General features: G+C 40.5%; 1 protein-coding gene across 1 annotated transcript; it reads right to left on the reverse strand.

Annotated features, from left to right (window-relative positions):
- Positions 1 to 3942: 3942 nt before the first annotated feature.
- c1ql4b (complement component 1, q subcomponent-like 4b) lies at positions 3943 to 21112 on the reverse strand (the record flags this gene model as incomplete). The annotated part of the gene is made up of 2 exons (XM_083891889.1): positions 20570 to 21112; positions 3943 to 4122 (listed from the first exon to the last, which is right to left on the reverse strand). Exons 1-2 carry the CDS (start codon positions 21107 to 21109, stop codon positions 3943 to 3945), a joined length of 720 nt encoding a protein of 239 aa, XP_083748015.1. The 5' UTR covers positions 21110 to 21112.
- Positions 21113 to 21900: the final 788 nt, after the last annotated feature.

Here is a 21900-nt window from a genome sequence, read left to right on the forward strand (position 1 = left end):
CCAAGTATGTAATTTATTTATTTGTTTGTTTTTTAAATCAACTTAAATATACATATGTCCGAGTCACACCCTGAGAAGTGAACATGTGTCACAACAGATTCCCATGCTCACGTAGTCCTTAATTTTATGATAACATACAAAACAAAAGGAACATAAGCAGCATGTAAAGCCGTCCAACAGGAAAGTCTTTGTATACAATACGCAATGTCAGAATGGTTAGGTTTTTCTTCTTTTTAATCACAGCACAAGAATGACAAGTCAATCAGAACGTTTACATCCAAATCTCATCAGGGTACATTCATGCTATCAGTCCTCAGGGTTGGCTCTGTGCCACTCAGGACAACAAAGTCTGCGTCACATACTTATACAAGTATAGTATCGGGCAAACATGAAGCTCTCGTCTAAAACTACAGTAGATAAGTTAAAATGAGTTCCACATACAGCCCACCTAAACATCATGAACAAAAAAAATTTAATATAATAATTTGGCTACATCATCATCATCAACATTTTTTTTCTGGATGCAGATTTGGAATTACACACAGTGACATGCTTCAGTTGTTTATTCCCCCATCGGTGTTTCCCACCCATCGTCCAGAATGACCAGTCCAGTTCACATTTTTATTTACAGCAGTGAGTTACCTCCACTTACACACAACACTCACAGACAGTGTTCTCAGTTGGCATCTGCATTTTCATTACAATGTGAGGAACAACATCTGTGTTTGTAGCACGAGATTCATTAAGGGTTGATATATATATATTTTTTTACCTTATTTTTTTTTTGGATTGCTCGTAGACCACAAGCAATCAAAACCCCGACCTTCTATTTGGAAGACGGCCCCAGATTCAATAATGCTCAAAAATAATTGAAAGTAAGGCACAGAAACCGATAGGTGTGGTATATGGCAGTAAAACATTACAACATCATAACATCACTGTCTTCATGTGTGGATACATTCACCATGAACTAAGACGATAAATTGGAAATAAGTTCAGTAAGTTTCTTGCAGAGAGTGTGCCTGATATACTACACATTACACAGGCTACATGACCAGTTTCAATGTTTTACAATAGTATTTCTATGTAGCTTTCTTGCAACCAAATATGAGTTTAAAAATCAATATAATAATGTCATTATATTTTTGCAATCTCCTTTTCCCCCTCACCTGTGCAGTATCCTCCTGTCGCCATTTTACCTTTACATCTCGTTGCTATGACACACAGGACTCACAGTGAATCGGACGATCAATTCAAACTGCGCATTTTTAGTTGGATGGCAATGAGAAACAGACACATCGACAGCAGGAGGAGGATTTTAGTTTCCCTCGTTCAAACTGCGTAATCTTCATTAGAGCGTTCTGTATCTGTTCAATACATTTTTATCCTTCAAATACAGAGCAAATCCTTATTATTATATCCACTTGGCAAAACTGTAGCTGGTAACGACCAGTTTCTTTCTCTGTGCCTTCAAACTATCAAACACTAACGAACAACAGACTATTCTGCATACAAGTTTTGACCTTTATGACCAGGGAAATAAATGAAATATTATTAATGTTGACTTTTGGCCATGTTTACTAAGCTGTGCAGAGGTCAGGAGTCTGGCTGTGAACCTTTAGTTCTCCTGAGTGTTTGCTCTTTAGTGCAGAGCTTCGTCTGCAGAACAGTCATGATCAATCACACACTAACACACTGGCTAACTAGCAGTACCGTACATTTCCTTTGGTACATGAGTTATAGCGGAGAGAGTAAAGTGGATGGCACCATTAAAAGGCAAGAACAATTAAATGTCCAGTACCTTGAAATTGAAATCCAGAAATTGTCTATGGAGTGTTGGAAAAAATTTGGCTAATTTAATAACCAGGGATGGCACAATACCAATTTTTATCCAGAATCGACTGATACTGTCATATACAGTCAATTTTACACATTTGTGTGTGAGTCAAGCTATTTATCCCATAAATGTATCCCTATTATTTTAAATACAAGCTGTTTAAAATACACAATTCTCCAACTGTGTAACAGTTTTACTTATTCTAAGTAAACAGCCAACAACATGACTCAGCTAAAATGCGACAGCTGATTTTCATTCATTCATTCATCTTCTACCGCTTTATCCTCCACATGAGGGTTGCTGGTGCCAATCCCAGCCGACATAGGGCGAAAGGCGTGGTAAACCCTGGACATTTCACCAGTCCATCACAGGGACACATAGAGACAAACAACCATCCACTCTCACTCTCTCACCTACGGTCAATTTAGAGTGGCCAATTTACCTAATACCCGTATTGCATGTTTTTGGACTGTGGGATGAACCTGGAGGACCCGGAGAAAACCCACGCACACACGGGGAGAACATGCAAACTGCATGCCGAAAGGCCCTTGTTCCAACCGGGTCGTGAACCCACGTTCTTCAATATATTGGAATGTATCAGATTTGACATTTTTTTATCCATTCAATATCCAGGAAAGTGATTTTGATTTCAGTATTGGAACAGTTCTGGGTATCATATCGGCTCATCCCTCGTTATAACACTGCTCAACAAAATATATAGCATCAGTCTTGTCGTATTAGATTATTTCATGCAGAAATGTTGCTGTAGGAGCCATTCTGATCATTTATCCTGATTATCAGGTCTTGTGTTTATTTACACTTTGATTGATTGTTGTGGTCATGGTGACGGTGCACAGGGAGTGACGGAGTCTTTATAAGGGCAGCTGCATTGAGTTCACTGATCAAGTATGGGTGACAGAGGGATTGCTCGTTTCTTACTGCTACATAAGTTCACAAACACCTGCATTGAAGCGCGTTAAAGCAGGTCTTTGCCCGCACCCAGCTGCGTGGCTGATTCAGGACTGATTAGTTGCTACAGTGGCAGTAAATGAAAGTGTTATCAACCTACTCATCCAACTCTTGGCAAGAAAGGAACTGACCATATTTCTGAAATGTAAAACTTAATTTTAACTTATTTATAATTAAGTCATAATCACTACGGTGCCCACTGCAGATGCCAAGTTTGAGTGTGACTAAACAGGTGAGGCTGCAGCTCATTAGCGGGACATGATGAGACTCTGGCTCAGGAAAAATCTCAAAGCTAAACCTCAGTATCAGTATACTGTGTGTGAGCTAAGGGACTGTTACCGACAACTTGACACCCCCTACTTTAACAGGAGTCACAGACTGTCCGAGTTAAAATGACAGCAACGTGACACTCTTAAAGCCTCCAGTAAACACACACATACTGAATGCTTGCACACGGGCGTGAACACAGCACACTGATTATGGTGGTGGTGTCGGCTGTATTATCAGCTGCGATCAATATATTCATGACTTTTCTCATTTGGTGTCTACTATGGGCCACATTGAAAAACCATTTCACAGTGGAGGTGAGAGGCTGCAGCCAAATACACACTGTTCAATTTACAGTCTACATTCAGAGATCATTTCAGCAGATTTCAAACCGGTGACTGAAACGACCATTTACTCTCAGTGGAACCACTCGGCGTGTGTTTGTACGCCATGTTAATTGTTTGTGTTTTAGCCATGCTAACACATACTGGACATGGCATAGATTACACTAGCATGTGTCAGAAGTAAGGAAGTAAGCTGTATGAATATATATATGTGTGTGTGTGTGTGTGTGTGTGTGTGTGTGTGTGTGTGTGTGTGTGTGTGTGTGTGTGTGTGTGTGTGTGTGTGTGTGTGTGTGTGTGTGTGTGTGTGTGTGTGTGGTGATACAATACCATTTGCATTTTTACACAAACTCTCTTCAAAGTCAATAAATGAACTGTGGTCCTGTTATTTCATGTTAGACGTTCTGAATGTGATTTCTTGATGGAAGCGTGACATGTTACGATGCAGGATGGACAGGAAACTTTTTTCTTGATAACAGAAGAGAGAGATAGAGAGATATATAGTATATAAACATAAGTGTACTGTCAGTCAGGGTAGATGAGGAAGCCGGAGAAGGTGCTGTATTTGTTGGTGTTTCCCCCGTGAACTTTGCCGCCGTCCAGCTGTACACACACTTCGTCGCCCACGTCCAGATGAAGGATGACACTGTTAGAGGCATAGTCGTAGTTCTGATCTGCATCTTGAGCGATTGCACTGGCTCTCACCTGAGATAAAGACAAATAAATGTGTTCATAGGCTGGAAAGATGAGGAGAAACATCTGGGTAAAAAAAGGATGATGGATTTGCAGGAGCTTCATGGCTTCTCATAATCTGGTGTCTTAATCCCAATGACGGTGTTGTACTGATATTATACTGATACATCTGTCTGACAATTTCATGTTGTTCACACATGGTTTGTTCTTCTGTGTGAGTTTTTTAAGAACAGCTTTTTATACCCTAAATTTCTGATCTTATTGAGACAGACAGGCCTTTCTTTTAAAACACTTTTTAAAATACTATTTTATCACAACACTTTTATGTCTCATATCTATTACACCACAATAAAATTCATATTTATGTATGACCAAATGTATTATCTTCAGTTTTTATTTTTTTTAACACTTCACTTTTTAACCTTGTTAATCAAAACGCTATAACATTAAATAAGATTTTTTATATTAATAAAGCCTCAATGTGTGTGTGTGTGTGTGTGTGTGTGTGTGTGTGTGTGTGTGTGTGTGTGTGTGTGTGTGTGTGTGTGTGTGTGTGTGTGTGTGTGTGTGTGTGTGTGTGTGTGTGTGTGTGTGTGTGTGTGTGTGTGTGTGTGTGTGTGTTCTCCCACAGTCCAATAAACATGCAATATGGGGATTAGGTAAATTGGACACGGTAAATTGACCGTAGGTGTGAAAGTGAATGGTTGTTTGTCAACATGTGTCCCTGTGATGGACTGACAAACTGTCCAGGGTGTCCCCCGCTTATCGCCCTATGTCAGCTGAGATTGGTACAGATCCCCCCTTGTGACCCTCATGTGGAGGATAAAGCGGTAGACGATGGATGGATGGATATTTATAACACCAGCACTGGATGGTGCTAATTCATATTTAGATCACTATGGTCATCTAAATATGAATTATCAGGTGCACCCATAAATAACACGATCACAAATATTGGCAAATGCATCCATTATATAACAGTCCCAATAAAAATGTATCTAATTTATCTTTTGACCTAATTTCACTCCCACAGCCAGTGCACTGCTCAAGTTATCTGGATGTAACCAGTGCCATTTTACTTCCTGTGTCATTCTGGGATCTTGGTGTAATGTCAGTGCAGATGCCTTCCTGTCCACTGGGCAGATAGATGAGATGTGCAGTGATCTTTGGCCATCTGAGAGCACAACCTTTCTTAGTCACTATCAAGTTTTTTTCCCCCATGGGATTGTTGCCCTCCCACCTGAACCACCTGTTGCAAAAAAGGGTCTCATGGGAATTGTACAGGAAATCATTTTATTTTGTCAAGCAGCGCGACAAATGAGTGCTATGAATGCAGACACATTCACGTTTTAAATGCTGGAAAAAGGGGGTGACTAAACTGCTACTGCTTGTCATCAATGGGTGCACACAGTTGTGACTTTTGGATTAATTGTATTTGGTTATTATTTCAGACTTTCTTTGTATATATTCAGACTTTCTTTGTATATATTCAATCTTTCTCTCTATACATTCAGACGTTCACTATATATATTCAAACTTTATATATATTCAGACTTTCTCTATATATATTCAGACTTTCTTTATATATATTCACACTTTCTCTATATATATTCAGACTTTCTCTGTGTATATTCACACTTTCTTTGTATATATTCAATCATTCACTCTATATAACACTGTCACACTTTCACGATATATATTTAAACTTTACATATATTCAGACTTTCTCTATATATATTCAGACTTTCTCTGTATATATTCACACTTTATATATATGTTCAGACTTTCTCTCTCTCTGTATATATATTCAGACTTTCTTTATATATATTCAAACTTTCTCTATATATATTTAGACTTTCATTCGATATTCTTCAATTAATTTCCTATGTACAGTATATATGCACTGCCATGCACACTCCTGCACCAGGTTGGAAAACCTGGAAGGAGTTCCCAGAGATACTGAGCACTTGTTGGCTCTTTCGCCTTCACTCTGCGGTGTGTCCAAACTTTTGACTGGTAGTGTATACTGTAGAGTGTACAAAACTCTAGTTTTGTTGTTTTTATGTCTGTCAAATTCTGTGATAATTTGCAATTGTATTGGAATAGTAAAATGACATACGGTGAAATAGTAGGACAAACACAGGTTTTACACAACTTAAAAAAAAAAAAAACCTACACAAATGTTCCCTGCATTTTCTGGATGTGTTCAGATCAAGTGATTGAGCATGGAAAAAGATGAACACCACCATGATGTTGACTGAAAATATAACAATGAATTCATCACAGTTTCAACAAGGTCTTGACATTATGACCTTTGTAAAACTAGAATTAATGGCAGCATTCAGCATTTGCTGAATTTCACATTTCACATTGTATGATATTAAAAAGCAATATGGTCTGATAGGTCATGCATTACCAATGTTTCTGGACAGGTTTATGTTGGGAGAAGCACACTCTGATTAAAAGGTTATTGGGTCTGTTATGGTCAAACCAGTCGTTAAAATTGGAGACCTTATGTGACGACATGTTGACAAAACAGGGAATAAATACGTTACCATGGAGGGCTGATCCAATATGATATCCATTAATACACATATATTCCATCACTAATTGTCTCATATAAATGTTGAAATTAAAAAGAGGTTTTCAAACACCTGTAGCAGCCTTTGCAGCTCTCACATTATCATTTCACGTAACAGGAGACATTTTACCTAAACGAATAACTGATTGAATGGAGAGAGCTCCTCATACAGTAGGATTAGGCAATTCACTTATTCCATCCGTTCCCCTTCTGACTTCCAACGCCTAACTTGTTTTTGCACCCAGCCGACAAATCTCCTGATAATAAATTGCACCATCATTGGATAAGTAACCAATTATTCAAGCAAGCGATTCATTTAATAGTGGAAAATAAAGTACACAAGCGCATACATATTAATGAATGCAAATATGCCACCCTCACTCCATCCTTGTCTCCTTCTGTGGGTCTGACTAAGGATATGGTCCATCATCTCCACCAGACAACAAACCTTCCTGACTTCATCGTGATCATATAAGACAAATAAGAAAAGACTAAACTAACCGTCTCTCCTCGTCCTTCATCCAATAATGAGCTTTTCTTTATTTGCATTTTCAGTGATCTCTTTTTGACTCGCTATATTTCTCCACCCAAGCATTTTTTCCCTGTGATCAAAAGGTGAACATTTTAATCCCCCCTCCCTTCTCCAGGAGACAGAAATGAATCGATACATTTCCTTTGTTTTAATTCAACTCACATCTCTCCATTAATTGTTGTCTCTCCCTCCACGCCTCACGCCCCTTCCATCATTCCTCTCCCTTTCGCCACCCCATCTCTATCTCTTCATTCCGCACCCATCTATCCATCTTTTTGTGTCCTTACACTCCGATGAGATGCAGGTCACGCACACAGTTCCTCTCCCCACCGTGGCAGTGTTGGCGGGAGCAGCGACTAAGTGTGTCCCTGTCCGGTCTAAATCGGATTGATTAACGGCGTGCTGTTGTGGCAGGTCTCCTGAGGACCCCCCCTCCTCACAGCATCCCTCACCCCTCTCTACCTCCAGATACGTCAGGCCAGGCGCTACATGGCTGCAGGCTACAGTAATTGGTAGTCGGGCAGCCATGGCAGCTCCCCTCCTAATAGGTCCAACTCCTCAATCACTCCACACAATCACAATAAATGGGGGCACAGGATAGGCTACAGTGGTCAAATAGGCCCATGAAATACTAGTGGGAGGTCAGGATGAGATCTCACATACACACACACACACACACACACACACACACACACACATAGACGCTCCAGTGTTTCTTCTACATGTCGATAACAGCCATGCTCGTCCCTGATTTTTTTTTATGAATCTCAAGTGAACACCTGTGAAAAACCACACGGCATAGAAGACATTTTGTGATTTCATATTCTTAGACTGCGTTGCACTGAAGGGACTGAACAGCTCCCCTGAGGAGACCCTAATAGGTTTTAGGAAAAATATAACAGCAAAGAGATTCTGACATCTTGTACATCCAACATCTGTCTACATGGTTGAGCGGCGCGATTCCCCTGACGGTGTTTTCAGCCGAGTTAGAAGCTGACAGACTGCTGCTTTAACTTGCTATGAGTACAGTATACAGGATTACAGACAGACTGGTTTAGCTCTGCATGTACACGGACAACAGCATTACAAGCCTTCATTTTATCATCGCTCCTTGTGCCGCTGGCTTCTGCCTATACCTCGATTGCCCACAATTAAGGGTCATAACAAAAGTTGCAGCAGTGATATTTACACCGTCTCATTGAAATGGCCTTTAAAACATGAACATCAGCTAATTATATTTGCCAGCCAAAAGGACACAATGTTATTTATGGCTTTTATGGTTGGCTTCCCTATGAGACACAGAGGTTTACTTAGCCTCTGTTGAGTCAGAGTGGAGACGCTGACATTTAAAGTGTTGAGTTTTTGTTATATTCATGATTACATTCTCCTCGTATGCAAACCATGATCCAGTGAACATGTTTGCTGTTCATTTTACACTCTAAAGTCATATTTCTGAATTTTAAATATTGTCACAGTCATCATTTTTATATTATCATAGTAAATTTCATCTTAGACACACCAGTAAACCAAGAATTAGGAAGAGAAATGTAATGTTATTTCAAACATTTGTTACATGTGACATGTTATATGTCTAAAAAGATGAAATAATAACCTCACTTTTCAGTTATGTAATAATTATAATAATGATTATTATCAATATTATTTTGGTAGTAGTGTACATTGATTTCACAGCTGTAATTAGTTGTAACTCTACGATCTCAACGATTATTCAATTCATCGATTATTAATCGATTTCTAAATAAATGGTCACCTATTTTGGACATCGATTATTCCGTTTTAGAGCTGTTTTTAATTATTAGAGCAATATTTTCTGGATTCTTTGCACCATATAACAAAGAAATCATCATAAAAATAGTTTTACTACTATCTTATTTATTCTCTATTCTCTAACAGATAGGACAAAGTGGGAACAATTTAATTAAAAGTAAGTGCAATTGTTACATTCAGATATAATTTACTTAAATTGTGTATTGATTTTACAGCACACTATGTGTGCTGATGCACTCTTTCATTAGTAATTTAACCTTTTTTTGGCACCTTTACTCAATCCAAATCTGCCCCCACTCCATAAAATAAAAACAAATCTTGGACCAGGCCAAACTGTATGCAGTGCACAGCAGCACAGAGGAATCTACAGGTTTGGCTGTCAGTAACAATTACAGGGAAACCTTGTTTTCTTAAAGTGGGCAGAAGGCACTGGGGCTTTGGAAGGGAAAACAAGAGGGAAAGGCAAATCAGGATTATTGTCAACAGTGGCGGAGATTGATAGCGACAAGGGAGTGAATTTCTGTCTGTTGGCCTGATGCTGTTCTTACTTGATCCGTGGCTGTTGGGCAGAAGGGAGACCCCCGGGACAAAGGAGAAGATTACACTGCCTCCACTTCTTATTAGGGAGGGAACATTAAATGGGAGTAGACTGAGAGAGAAATGTGGCAGAGGAAGAAAGAGAGAGAGTGAAGGAACTTACAGTATAGAGTTTAATGCTCAATAATAACACAAAAAAAAATCTGTTATGTGTCACTAATTACTGGCATTCTGTGTCTGAAATATCTTTAACCAAAGATCTCCATCATTTTTTATGGAAATGATCTCAATATCACACTGAGTGCTCATAATGTTTATGTCTGTGCTTTGTCTGGGTGAACAATCATGGAGGAGAGGGCAGAAGGGGCGAGGAGAAGAAAGGATACGCGGTGAAAAGGAGGGACATTTGGACAGGGACACATTCTGGTGAGCAACTGCATACACTTTAACAGTCTGAGCACAGGATTTGAGGAAAGGAGGCCAAAGTTGAGAGGGGCTTTGAGTGATGGGGAGGGTGCCTGTTGGATAACAAACTGATCAAGCATGTCTATTCCAGAGCCGGGTGGGGGGCGGGGGAGTGTGAGGTGAGGATGTTCACGCAGCGTCTCGTTTTCTCTTTTTTTTCAGTATTGTTTTGTTTCGCAGTGGCGCCTTGATCTTGTGGTAATAAAACTGACAGGATTCATTCACTGTGATGTACAGACCTCTCAGAGCAGAGCGAGGAGATTGAGACAGGGTCTCTTAAACTCACCTGAGGGACCTCTAAGGGTAAAGTAGCAGGGAGAAGAAGGGCAAATGAAATGGCCCCCTTTTTTGTAAAAGCTGCTGTGCTCTTTCTGCCTCCATCCATGTGTACAAAGGAGGTTTCCTGTTTCTTTTCACAGGTCGGCAAGTAACCCTTCCCCTGCACTGCACGCTCATTCACTAATTGGCATACTAAATGCTAATATTTTGCCATGACACTCAAGACCCAGGTGTAAAGATGTTGATTAGAAAGTGTCTAATTGGCTGTGCACTGAAACCTTTGAGGGTAGAGGAGATGCCTTAATTGGATATAAATGGCTTGTATGGACAGCCTATACCTACAGCTACAGAATTGTACTGTTCCTGTTAAGTCATATCTCTGACGGTCTCGTAATAAATTGGTGTGTGTACAAGCACCTGTTGTGAATGCACAGCGACAACAGGAACAGCAAAACTCAAGAGTCACAAACTGCCAACTACTCATTATTCATGCTTTAAACTGTAGAGAAATGCACATACAAAATGTGTCACAGGTCAGATTTTTTACAATTTTTAATAATCCAATGTACATATTTAGCAGCATCGATGTCACTTTAAGCCACTATCTATCACTGTAAAACACTGCTGCTTACAAAAGAGACAACAAAACCCTGCATCCTTGATAAGGAGAAATAATGATATAATGGGGAGGGAAAAGGCAAGAACAATAAAGGCATGACAAAACACCGTAGCAACCACACAAAACCCTTTAGTCTGCAGAATATAATGGCTGAGGCCATTATAACAGAAATCATATAGTAAAATAATGGTTGTATGTTTTCAGGGAGAAACACAAGACAAAAAAAGGGTAAGCTGCAGGGTAGAGAAGAGCATTCTTTCTATTCGCTCTACATGAAATGTTGTCTGAAAGGTGGACTTTCATCCTTTATTACAAACTGTTCCCCATTATCATGTTAGGTCATTGTGTCTGACACTATAGCAATGTAATGCAGAAAAACATTCATCTTGAATATGAATTACTCCACAAATACACACAACTGCTGCAGAGATGGCACACTATGAAAGTCACAAAATGTAATACGTTTGAGACGGTCTTATAAAGCGCCACGTGAGGCACACACTGACACCTTGCCTGACATACTGTAATTAACAGCTTACACCTTTCACTGTAGCCGGATCACACCTTCCTGCTGGAGCTCAGCCAATTTTCCTTCTAATTTAGTCCAAGCTTGTCATTACTGCAACTTTTAACTGGTTTATTTAAATATCTTAATAGCTCATAGGTATGTATGATTTACCATAAACTTGGGAAACAAAAAATATATAATTTAATACATAATCACTATTAATGTTTTACACAACTTGTATTGCAGATTAGCAGCGACTCTCTGTGATTCTCAGTATAGCAGTGGAGGGCGCACAACAGAAACTATGGATGTCACTTTTTATAAAAAATTCAGATATCTGTTCAAACTCAAACCTTAACCCATTGACGCCGGGAAAGCATTGCCGCATTTCTACCATTGACGCCAGGAGATCGGTTGTGCGTTTTATTCTACCATAGACGTGTAAAGACGACGAGGTCGGCGATAACGACGATAAATACCACCGTAATCGACGGAGTGTTTACAACCGCGCACCAGGGGTGACAGTGGATTTACCTGCAGATGCCACAGCGCTGTAAGCCGTCACATGTGAAGCAGACTGTTACAGTCATTACATGCTGTTCTTGTTCTTCACACTCCATCAGGACTAAATTAAGGCACTGACACAAGTTGATATTACTTTATTTTCTTACTGTTTTTTAATTGATAATAGTTATTCACTTTAATTTTACATTTTGTATCTAAATAAACTACATTTCATAGCAAAGCCACAGGTGTAAGCTCTCAAATACTTTTTGAATTGTGTTCCTATATCTGCTACAGAGGCTGAGAAATCAGTCATTTAGTAGCCATTGAAGCTCAGGTTTTAGAGGCATTTTTTCCAGGTGCTTCAGGCCTTAATGGGTTAAAGAAACTCATACAGCCTAGAAGTACATAGAGTGTCTTAAGTATTTACTGTGTATTCCAGTAGAGGGGGCTGTGAGCACAAGTTAAACTTTGAGGTGACAGTCCAAATAGCATAGTAAACAAAAGATGGGTTTAAAGGGTTTTAGTGTGGTAGAAAATGCTGAGAAGTGCAGACAAACATTTGTAGTAATCGATTCTGCTCCAAAAAATAAATAAATAAAATAAAACAGAACTGGACGTTTGACGGGAACAAACAGCTTTAGCAGCTGGGTAGCGAAAGGGTGGGGGTGTTTTGAGATCACCTAAGCAAAAGTCAGCCCCAACGGTGTGCTGGTAATTATTCTGAATTTTTCAGGAGGATGACAGAAGTTACTCAGTGGAGCTTTAACTTTAATCATTCTCCTCTATTAAATTAACACAAAATATGATTAGCTCTCTGTGTCCCCCTACAGTTGGTAAACTGTAATGTTTTTTACAACTGTCATAAAATACACCATATAGACAAACGTATTAGGATGTCTGATTTGCGGCTGTAACAGCATCCACACTTCTCTGAAAATTCATTCATTCTGTAGAGCATTTATGAGGTCAGGCACTGGTGTTGGACGAGAAGACCTGGCTCACAATCTCGGTTCCAGTTCCATCCCAAAGGTGCTCAATGGGGTTGAGGTCAGGTCTTTATAGTCCTTGTTTTGTGCACTGGGGCACGGTCATGTCAGAATAGAAAAGGGCCTTCTGCAAACTGTTGGCACAAAGTTGGAGGATAACATTGTCCAAAATGTAATTGGTAAGCTGAAGGATTAAGATTGTCCTTCATTGGAGATAAGGGGGCTAGCCCAAAGCCTGATTGAAACACCTGAATTTAATAATTAAGTGTATATGGTGCAATATAGTGCATTTGGTCTGTGACGTATGCCAAGAAGTGGAATTTTGTAGTTCTTTTTCATGACATCAACCCAAAACCAGAATTTTCATAGTGCCATTACAGGCAATGCAAACCGCTCAGGCTTTGAGCAATGTGCCATTCACCCTGTTGTAAATTGATGTACCATCAAAAATAATCTTGGAGATATTATTTGATTATTTGTTGCTTTTCTCAGCCTTCCTGCTAACCTTTACACCTTAGATTGTTAAGTTAAGTCACTTTCGTTGGGGCTTTTATAAAGCACCACTTTGTCCAGTAGTCTCATCCTCCAGGAGGTCACATCAACCCAATGATGCTGCCACTTAATGAGGTTACTGAGGCTGTTGATGAGATGAGAGGCTGCAATGCTACTATGGCACTCATTAACAAATCTATAGTATGTGTGAGTGTGGTCTCTACAGACTGACCAACTGACCAACCCAGATTCACCTATATTGGTCCAGCTATAAATATTCATACTCTGACTCCGTGCTCATCACTGTAAAGGGCAAAGTACATATTGGTGGGGAATTATATATCCATTGAAAAGGTCACCTACCTCAACACCAATCCTTTGATGAGTTATGGGACACTATAATATAGTGAACCCTAGAACTGTGAGATTCTGCTTTGCAAACTTGGTGTGAACCTGCCCATCCATGACCACAATCCACAGGCAATACAAGAGCCTGAGATGTCAGATTTTGCTCAATACGGTCATGTGTCTGGTTAAATGGCTTCACCCCCCACCTCCCACTCTCACCCCCATCTCCTCCCTTCAATAAGAATAGAGGATGCTTCCTTTTTACTCAACCTCCTCTGTCCATTCTCCTGTGACCATCCATCCATCCATCTCTCTCCCTGTCAGCACACTTGTCTGTGTCCTGCTTGTTTATGCAGTGATCTCTCTCCAGGATGTGTCTTATTCTCAGCTCCCTCTGACAAGACATTGATCAACACCATGCCTATGAGTCAGACACAATACTGACACACACACACACACACACACACACACACACACACAAACACACACACACACACACACACACACACACACACACACACACACACACACACACACACACACACACACACACACACACACACACACACGTGCACACATTCTGTGAAACACACACAAAAAAGAATTTACTGGGCCGGTTTGCTGTGTGTGTGTGTGTGTGTGTGTGTGTGTGTGTGTGTGTGTGTGTGTGTGTGTGTGTGTGTGTGTGTGTGTGTGTGTGTGTGTGTGTGTGTGTGTGTGTGTGTGTGTGTGTGCTTATCTTTGTGAGAACCAAAAAACATATACAAAACACAAGTGATGACATTTTGGCCAGTTTTGTCACCCCTTAGAAGGACCTTTTGAGGGTTTTAGGGTGAGGCTTAGAATTGGGTTGAGGTTATAGTTTTGATCGGGCCCAAAAAAAACCCGCCCGGCCCGGTCCAAGCACAATCTGTCCAAGCCTGACCTATGAACTGTAATTATGAGCCGGAACCCGATTTAATCCCGGCATTTCTTTAATGAGTGGGCCGTTATAACCAAAGGTAGGTTTGCGTATGGACGGTGGGGACATGTCCTCACAATATTTAGAGAAAGCCAGCTTGTCCCTACCAATATTAGAGACAGGACATGCGTATATGTGTGCGCAATGCTGTGAGAGGAGACAAGAGTGAGCAAGTGGATTTTACGAGCACCATTGAACGCATCACAGCCGAGCAGTCGGTTCAGACCTCAAGCACACAGGCACATTTTTTGTCATTCCCTTTTTCTCCACGCCTCCTCGTTTTCCATCCTGCCACCAAATAAGAGAGGCAAATCACTAGAGCTGAAACAATTACTTGATTATTCGATGATTAATCAATTACTATATTAACCGTCCACTACTTTGATAATTGCTTAATCGGTTTGAAGCTTTTTTTATGATGAAAACTATTTTTTTATTATTTTAGCTTCTGAAATGTGAATATTTTCTTCGTTTCCAAGCTCAAAGAACAAAGAAATCATTAAAACTCAATCATTTGGGTTTAAGGACAAAACAAGACATGTAAGAACATCATCATTTCCAGGTTTGACAAACACTGATCATCATTTTTTTACGTTTTCGACCATTTTATGGACCAAAGGATTACTCGATTAATCGTGAAAATAATCGACAGATTTATCGAAAATAATCCACAAATCACACAACAACAAAAAAACTTAATCGTCAAGGAAGGTGACGGTAAAGGCCACATTATACTTCTCCGACTGCGTAATGCGTTATCCGTCTGCGTCACAACGTAGACCACTCAAGCCTTTATACTTCTGCGTCGTGGTGACGGATAGGCGCTGCAATTTCAAGGGTTGCGCAAGGTTGTTGTGCTTTTGGCTACAGTGAGCAATGGCGTCCGAGGGAGAAAGACTGTTGTTGTTGAAACAGTGGCCGTTTGTCACTTTTCTGTGTCCCGGAACGCAGTTTTAAGATAATTTGAGGCGAGAAATTGGCCATTTAGAGTCTAAACATGTGCTGTGTGTGTTAAGATATGACGTATTTATAGTTCGGCAGCGGCATTATCGGCGGGGATCAGCTCCGCCCTCTGTGGACGCTCGGTGCTCACAGTGAGCCGGCACAGAGCAGCTTCGCTCAGCCTGTCCTGAGGACCAATCGCAGCTCTTGCCGTCTCCGTTGTCCCTTGACGGAGTGACGGACACTTGAAAAATATTCCGTGCAGCCGGAGACGACGCAGAGACTCTACAACAGGTTCTGCGTCGACGCAGAGGACTCTGTGTAGCCTACGCAGAGCACTTTACGCAGGAGTATAAATTGGGCTTAACTCTGGACCTGACCCAAGGCAGGAATTCTAAACTCTAGTTTTATGTTCTGGTCAGGGTTAAAGGTGCCATATGTAAGAATGTGGCCAAAAACAGTTACTACATTCAAATTCAAAATACCGAGGTCTTTTAGGTTTTGTTTTCTGGCGTAACTGGCAACCGTGGTTGCTCGGCAGCTGAGACTCTACTGACTGCAATGATTGGTAGACGGCGGTAGGTGGCGCCACATGCAAAAACATGATTTCAAAACATAAACATGATTTGCAGTCTGCAAAATATATTTTTTTTAATGCAAATATTTTGGCTGTACTGTTGTTGTTGGTGAGTTCAGTTTGTTATATGAACATTATTCCTGAGTCTCTGTGACATATTAGGAGGAGTTTATGGCCAGTTGCTTTAGATTTATTACATAATGCACCTTTAAGCATTTAGTTGTGATGGTTAAGATTAGTTTGAGGGACTCGAGGGAATGCATTATATCTATGATTGTCCTCACTTTAAAGGCTGCACAGATACTGTATGTGTGTATTTGTAGTTGTGTGTGTTGTGGTATTTGTTACCTCTTTAGGACCCTTTCTAGCATACTGGCCACTGACCTTGTCAAAACCAGTAGTCCCCATGGAGACCAAAACCTGGTCCTAATGAGGCAGAACCTCATTTCTGAGTAATTGGTTACATTTAAAGCTAACATTTGAACTGTGGTTAGGTTAAGGTGAGGTTTAGGCATTAACAAAGGCATTCTTCATGCTCTATTGAAGAAGAGCTGAAAATTCAGACCATGAATTCCTCAGAAATATGTTAATAAATCAAGTCAGTAGCAGAGATTCACTTTTCAATCTGGAAGACGACTGTACATCCATTTTAATAATAGTCTTTATGATAATCTTTTGTAGATGTTTTCCACAGACATGAGTGGGATCAATCTTCTTATCTAACTGCAGGCAAGAAAGTAAAGATAATTATTTACCTAACTATTTCTTCAATAGATTTCCCTACCATTACCTACTCAGAAGAACTGTAACAATAATGTTAAAAAATGTCCTCACTGACTCTTGATTATCAAACTTTCTCTGTGTTTTCCTCAGTGACCTGTTTCATTCTCCTCCCAGAGCGCTTGTCTATTCATAAAGCAAAAAAAGGTGCATTGAGACTGTGCAGAAAGATCAGCACTGAATTGGATTAAATAATTTAGTTGATGGAAAAGATAATTAATGGGGAAGGAGTCAATAGCCAGTGTGGACGGTAAAAGTATGTGTGTAGGTGTGCGTGCGTGAGTAAAGAAAGGGGCACAGGTGGGGGGGGGGGGGGTCCATAGGATCTCATCTAAAAGCTATGAAAAATTGAACAGCAGGAGAAGATGGGAATGACAATGTCTGTGAAAACACGCAACAAACCAAGTCCCCAATTATATCTGGCATTTAACTGTCTCTCCCATTTACGCTGCACTTTAAGGACATTCTGCCATGTCGAGGAGCTGAGAAATAACTGTTTTTGTGGACTTAATCATTCACGTTAAAAAAAAAGAAGATGATCTTTATAAGTGTGTACTTGTGCATCTGCAGAGCATCTGAAAAAATATTACAATTCTTTCCTTTGACATGGACCGACATTTGAGAACATAGCAAAGGGCAGTTGATTTGATGAAGTGGTAAAATGTGCGGACTATAATGCAATGCTTTAAAATTACGTTTAAATGACTTTATAAATTAATAATAATCAGCCTTATAGAGGTGCACCTTTTTTCAGAACATTTTCCATAAGATTTTTGTAGGTTTTGCACTGCTGGAGCAATTAAACAATGTCAGTGTCGATCCTGGTGAGAATGTTTCCATTATTTTCCCACTAGTTTCTTTGTTTCATGTTTAGATTTAGTAATACAAACTATTAATTAATGAGCACAATTAATTAGCTGCAAGCCCTAATCACCTGCACAGTGATAGAAGCATGGTAACAATCATACAGTATGGCCGATATTTAGATATTTTCATATATGTAATTTCATCTATCAACAGGTTTCCGGGACATAAACAAATGAACCTGTTGTGCATGCATTACGGTGCACCACTGCGATCATCTTCAGAAGCAGCAGGCTCAGTGATCTACAGCACTTTGTTGTCACATCTAAGCATTATCAAATCAAATCAAATAAGAATGAAACTCAAACGAGTGCAATAACTTTTTAAAACGGTTGTGTTGCAGAGATTTTGTGGGAAATGTTTGCCATTAAATCTGTGCAGCCCTTGTCTTGCTTTATTTTTAAAGACTATAAAAGGGAGATTCAGTAAAGCATATTAGTGAGCAGCAGCTCAGCAGGGTGACGGTGTGCAGCGGCATATTGCTGTCAGTTCATGTAGCGTGCAGAGAAACCACCCTTGTACCATCAAGCGCTCAGTTCACTTCGACTTGGTTTACAACAATGAAAAGAATGATTTTTACCCCAGTCTTTTTCTCTGCTAATCCCCAGGATATCACTCTTCTGTTCTGCACCACACATGTCAGAATCAGAGGACCTCGACAGAGAGAAGGCTTAGCACTTCAAGCTTGTCACAGATCTCCAGATGGTTGTGTTCAAGGCTATTTCCAGGCTTTTGTACTTGTTTAGTTATTAGCGTTAAAGTCAGAGTTCCTCAGAGGACAGTAGCCAGCTGCTGCATTTTAGCTTTGGTTCCACTGAGACTTGGGGGATTGTTATACTCCTGATCGCTTGGCTGTCAATCTCTGTCTCCGCTCCCTCTCCCTTTGTTTACCAGTTGTACGATTAATTATAGTGTTGGTTTTTCCAATGGCTTACTCTCTTTCTTCTTTGTCCACACACTTTGAGATTTAACAGTAGTAGGGAAGAAGAGACTGTATCTAAAAAAAAAAAAAAACAATTCTTGATTGACCATTAGGGGGCGCCTTAGTTGACTTTGAGTTTGTATAGATTTTTTTTAGACATTATATACAGATAATGTTTGAATAATTGGCTCCTTACATCGTCCAAAGTTTGTCAATCATATATGATAATTGCAGCAAGAGAATCTTGGTTTGTCACTGGGTTGAGAATTAATCGTTCACTCGCGGTTGATTATCCAGAATTTCTCCTGTTGTGTTCTCACAAATAATCCAGAGAAGTTAGCAGGAGAATTTCTGTAGAATATCCAAATTGTACATCTGAAAGAAGGGCGACTTTTGTGAAGTTATAAATCAAGTGAGAAAAGTTCTTCAGGAAATTTTCCTGAAGAACTTTATATACTCGATTGCCAGTGTCAGGTCTTCTTTATCCTAGTATGTTCATTTTGGAGTAAATCTGATAATTGCGCACATCTTACATTGAACACTGTGTGATTCATGGCTAGTATCATCCAACAGGTGCCTGCTTGCAAGTGTAGGTGGACGTGCAGTGTCCAGTCAGGCCCACCTCTGCTCTTTCTGTTGCTGATGCCAGTAATATATGGCAATATATTATGGCAAACAAAACCCATGGTCTGTTACTCTAATTATTAATGCATACATTAAAAATGTAAATCTTATAACACCTAATCAAAAACACTTTTGAATGAAAACAATAAAGATTTTGAGAACACAAATAAGCCAATTAATAACAAATTAACAGCCAGTGCTGATTTTTAAAAAATGGCAAAACTCTGAATCAGACAGTTTTTCTCTACTCCAAATAATCAAATAATGGTCAAACACAAATTCACAAACAAAAAGGTGACGTCATGGTGGTTTAACATCAGTATTAAGCAGCACATTGATAGTTCTTCTCCACTTGTATTAAAGTGCCACAGTCTTTGTGGCTTTTCTGTAGTTGTATTTAATGTACTTTTGGACTGTAGGTAAACAAAGGAGCTCATGAACAGTTTCTGCCACAGAGATCAGCTGATATTCAGATTAAAATCCTGAAGGCCTAACCCAGTAAGCAGCAGGAGGACATTGTGGCCAGAGAAGGACAGTGACTGTACAACCACTGTACCTTTGACTCCTATGGTATTAATGGGGGAACTTTGAAAGTGTAATTTCTGAATAATCCCAGAGCAAGAGCAGAAACAGAATGCCAGGTGATGGACAGAGGATATCTGTACACCAACAATTCAATATGTGAAATGCAAGCAGGAGCAGAGGAAAAGTGCATGAGCAGGGGCTTTTTTAGAGAGAGCAAAGCATTCCTAAATCTGAACATGAAACAAAGAAACTGTCATAAATAAGCTCTGCTCTTGAATAAACAGAGAAGAAAAGCCACGTGCAAACCAGGAGAAGGCCGCTGCTGAACCTGAAATGAAAGCAGTTTTGTTTTGTTTCTTTAATTGTGGAATTTGACATTATTGATCTGAATGAATATAAACCCTGAAATGTCCTAATTGGTTGATTTATCATCCTGCTGTATTTTCCAGATTCAATTATTGAATTGCTGCTTGAATTTGGGTGGCACGCAGAGAGAATCTGGATTAAATTCTGTGCATGAACTGTTCCAAACAGTTACACCTATTTTTTTTGCAGACCGGGCGAACTAAGTTCAGAGAGACACTTCAGACACACGATCACATCCACCTCACTCCACACTCACCTGTCCGTTCTTCTTCAGGTCGGCCCACATGCTCGTGCCATCACCACCTCTCATCAGCACATGGTAGGTGAAGTAGTAGATGCCAGGCAGAGGGCAGGTGAATTTGCCTGTGCTCGGCTCGTAGTAGTTCCCTACGTTGGTCACCACATCATCAAACTTTAGTATTTCACTTCCTTCGTGTTGTTTCCGGAGGCCTGCATAGAAGGCAATTTTGGGGCTGTAGAAAGAGCCACCGTAGCCACCGGGTCCCGGCCCTGGTGGACCAGGTGGGCCAGGCTTGCCTGGCTCTCCAGGGGGCCCTTTAGGACCTGGAGGACCAGGAAGTCCGGGGCTCCCTCTAAACCCTTGTTTTCCCCTGCGGTTTGAGAAGTCTGGGGGCTGAGGGGAGACAACAGTAAGCTCTCCCTGTGGGGGGGTGAAAGTGTCACACACCATCTTGCAGCTCCCGAGCATCTCATAATGCGTGCCCCCTCCTCCAGACCCACCCCCTTTGGTGGTGTGGACCAATAGGGGGATGGCCACCAGCAGGACCAGGACCATGGCCACGCCAACTCCAGCCCCGATGACGCGTTTCTTGCGGCTGAGCCGGGAGGCGGCCAGCGTGAGGAAGTCCTCCTCCCCCTTAGCTGGAATGGTTGTGCCGGCCAGGCTGAAGTCTGGGTAGAAAGTGACTACTGGATCGAGGAGGAAATTTTGGGATTGTGTGTGGGACAGCGGGAGGAAAAGGGGATCCTGTGATCAGGACAGACGGATCTTCAACAAGAGCAGGAAATGAATCAGCAGTCTATGGCATGACACAAATAATGTTCCATTTCTTTAGGGATCAGTGTGTTTGTCTTTGTATATTTTTGAACGCAAAAATGATATATTTAAACGTCTTTGTCAATAATGAGTATTACACAGAAATGCAAATCCAGCTCTGTGGTTGTGGGAGCTCCAGTAAAAAGCTTTGAGTTGCTCAAGCAGAGAACTGTCAGGTGGGGTCAACAGTATTCCCACTGGAGTTCATCTCACCCACCACATATAAGGAAGGAAGCGTTACTCGTCTGTCCACGAATGAGATGAGAGGAATGCGAAAACGACTGAATCTCTGCCTGTTTGTCCACGGTTTAAATTTGACTGAACTCAGCCGTCAACTCCTCCGTTCAAAGTAATTATTAGTAGTTATTAAAGTAACAATTGTTTACAGGTCATAATGAGCCAAACTCAGAGGACGGAGCAGGCCAGAGTGCACTGAATATGGAACATTGAGAAAACATCTTTTTTTTCCTTTCCCTTTTTTTTTGTTTTGTTTACACCATAACAGCAAATTAGCCAATCTCCTGCAATCT

Source organism: Microchirus variegatus (genome assembly GCF_963457635.1).
Source record: "Microchirus variegatus genome assembly, chromosome: 7".
Classification (NCBI taxonomy): domain Eukaryota; kingdom Metazoa; phylum Chordata; class Actinopteri; order Pleuronectiformes; family Soleidae; genus Microchirus; species Microchirus variegatus.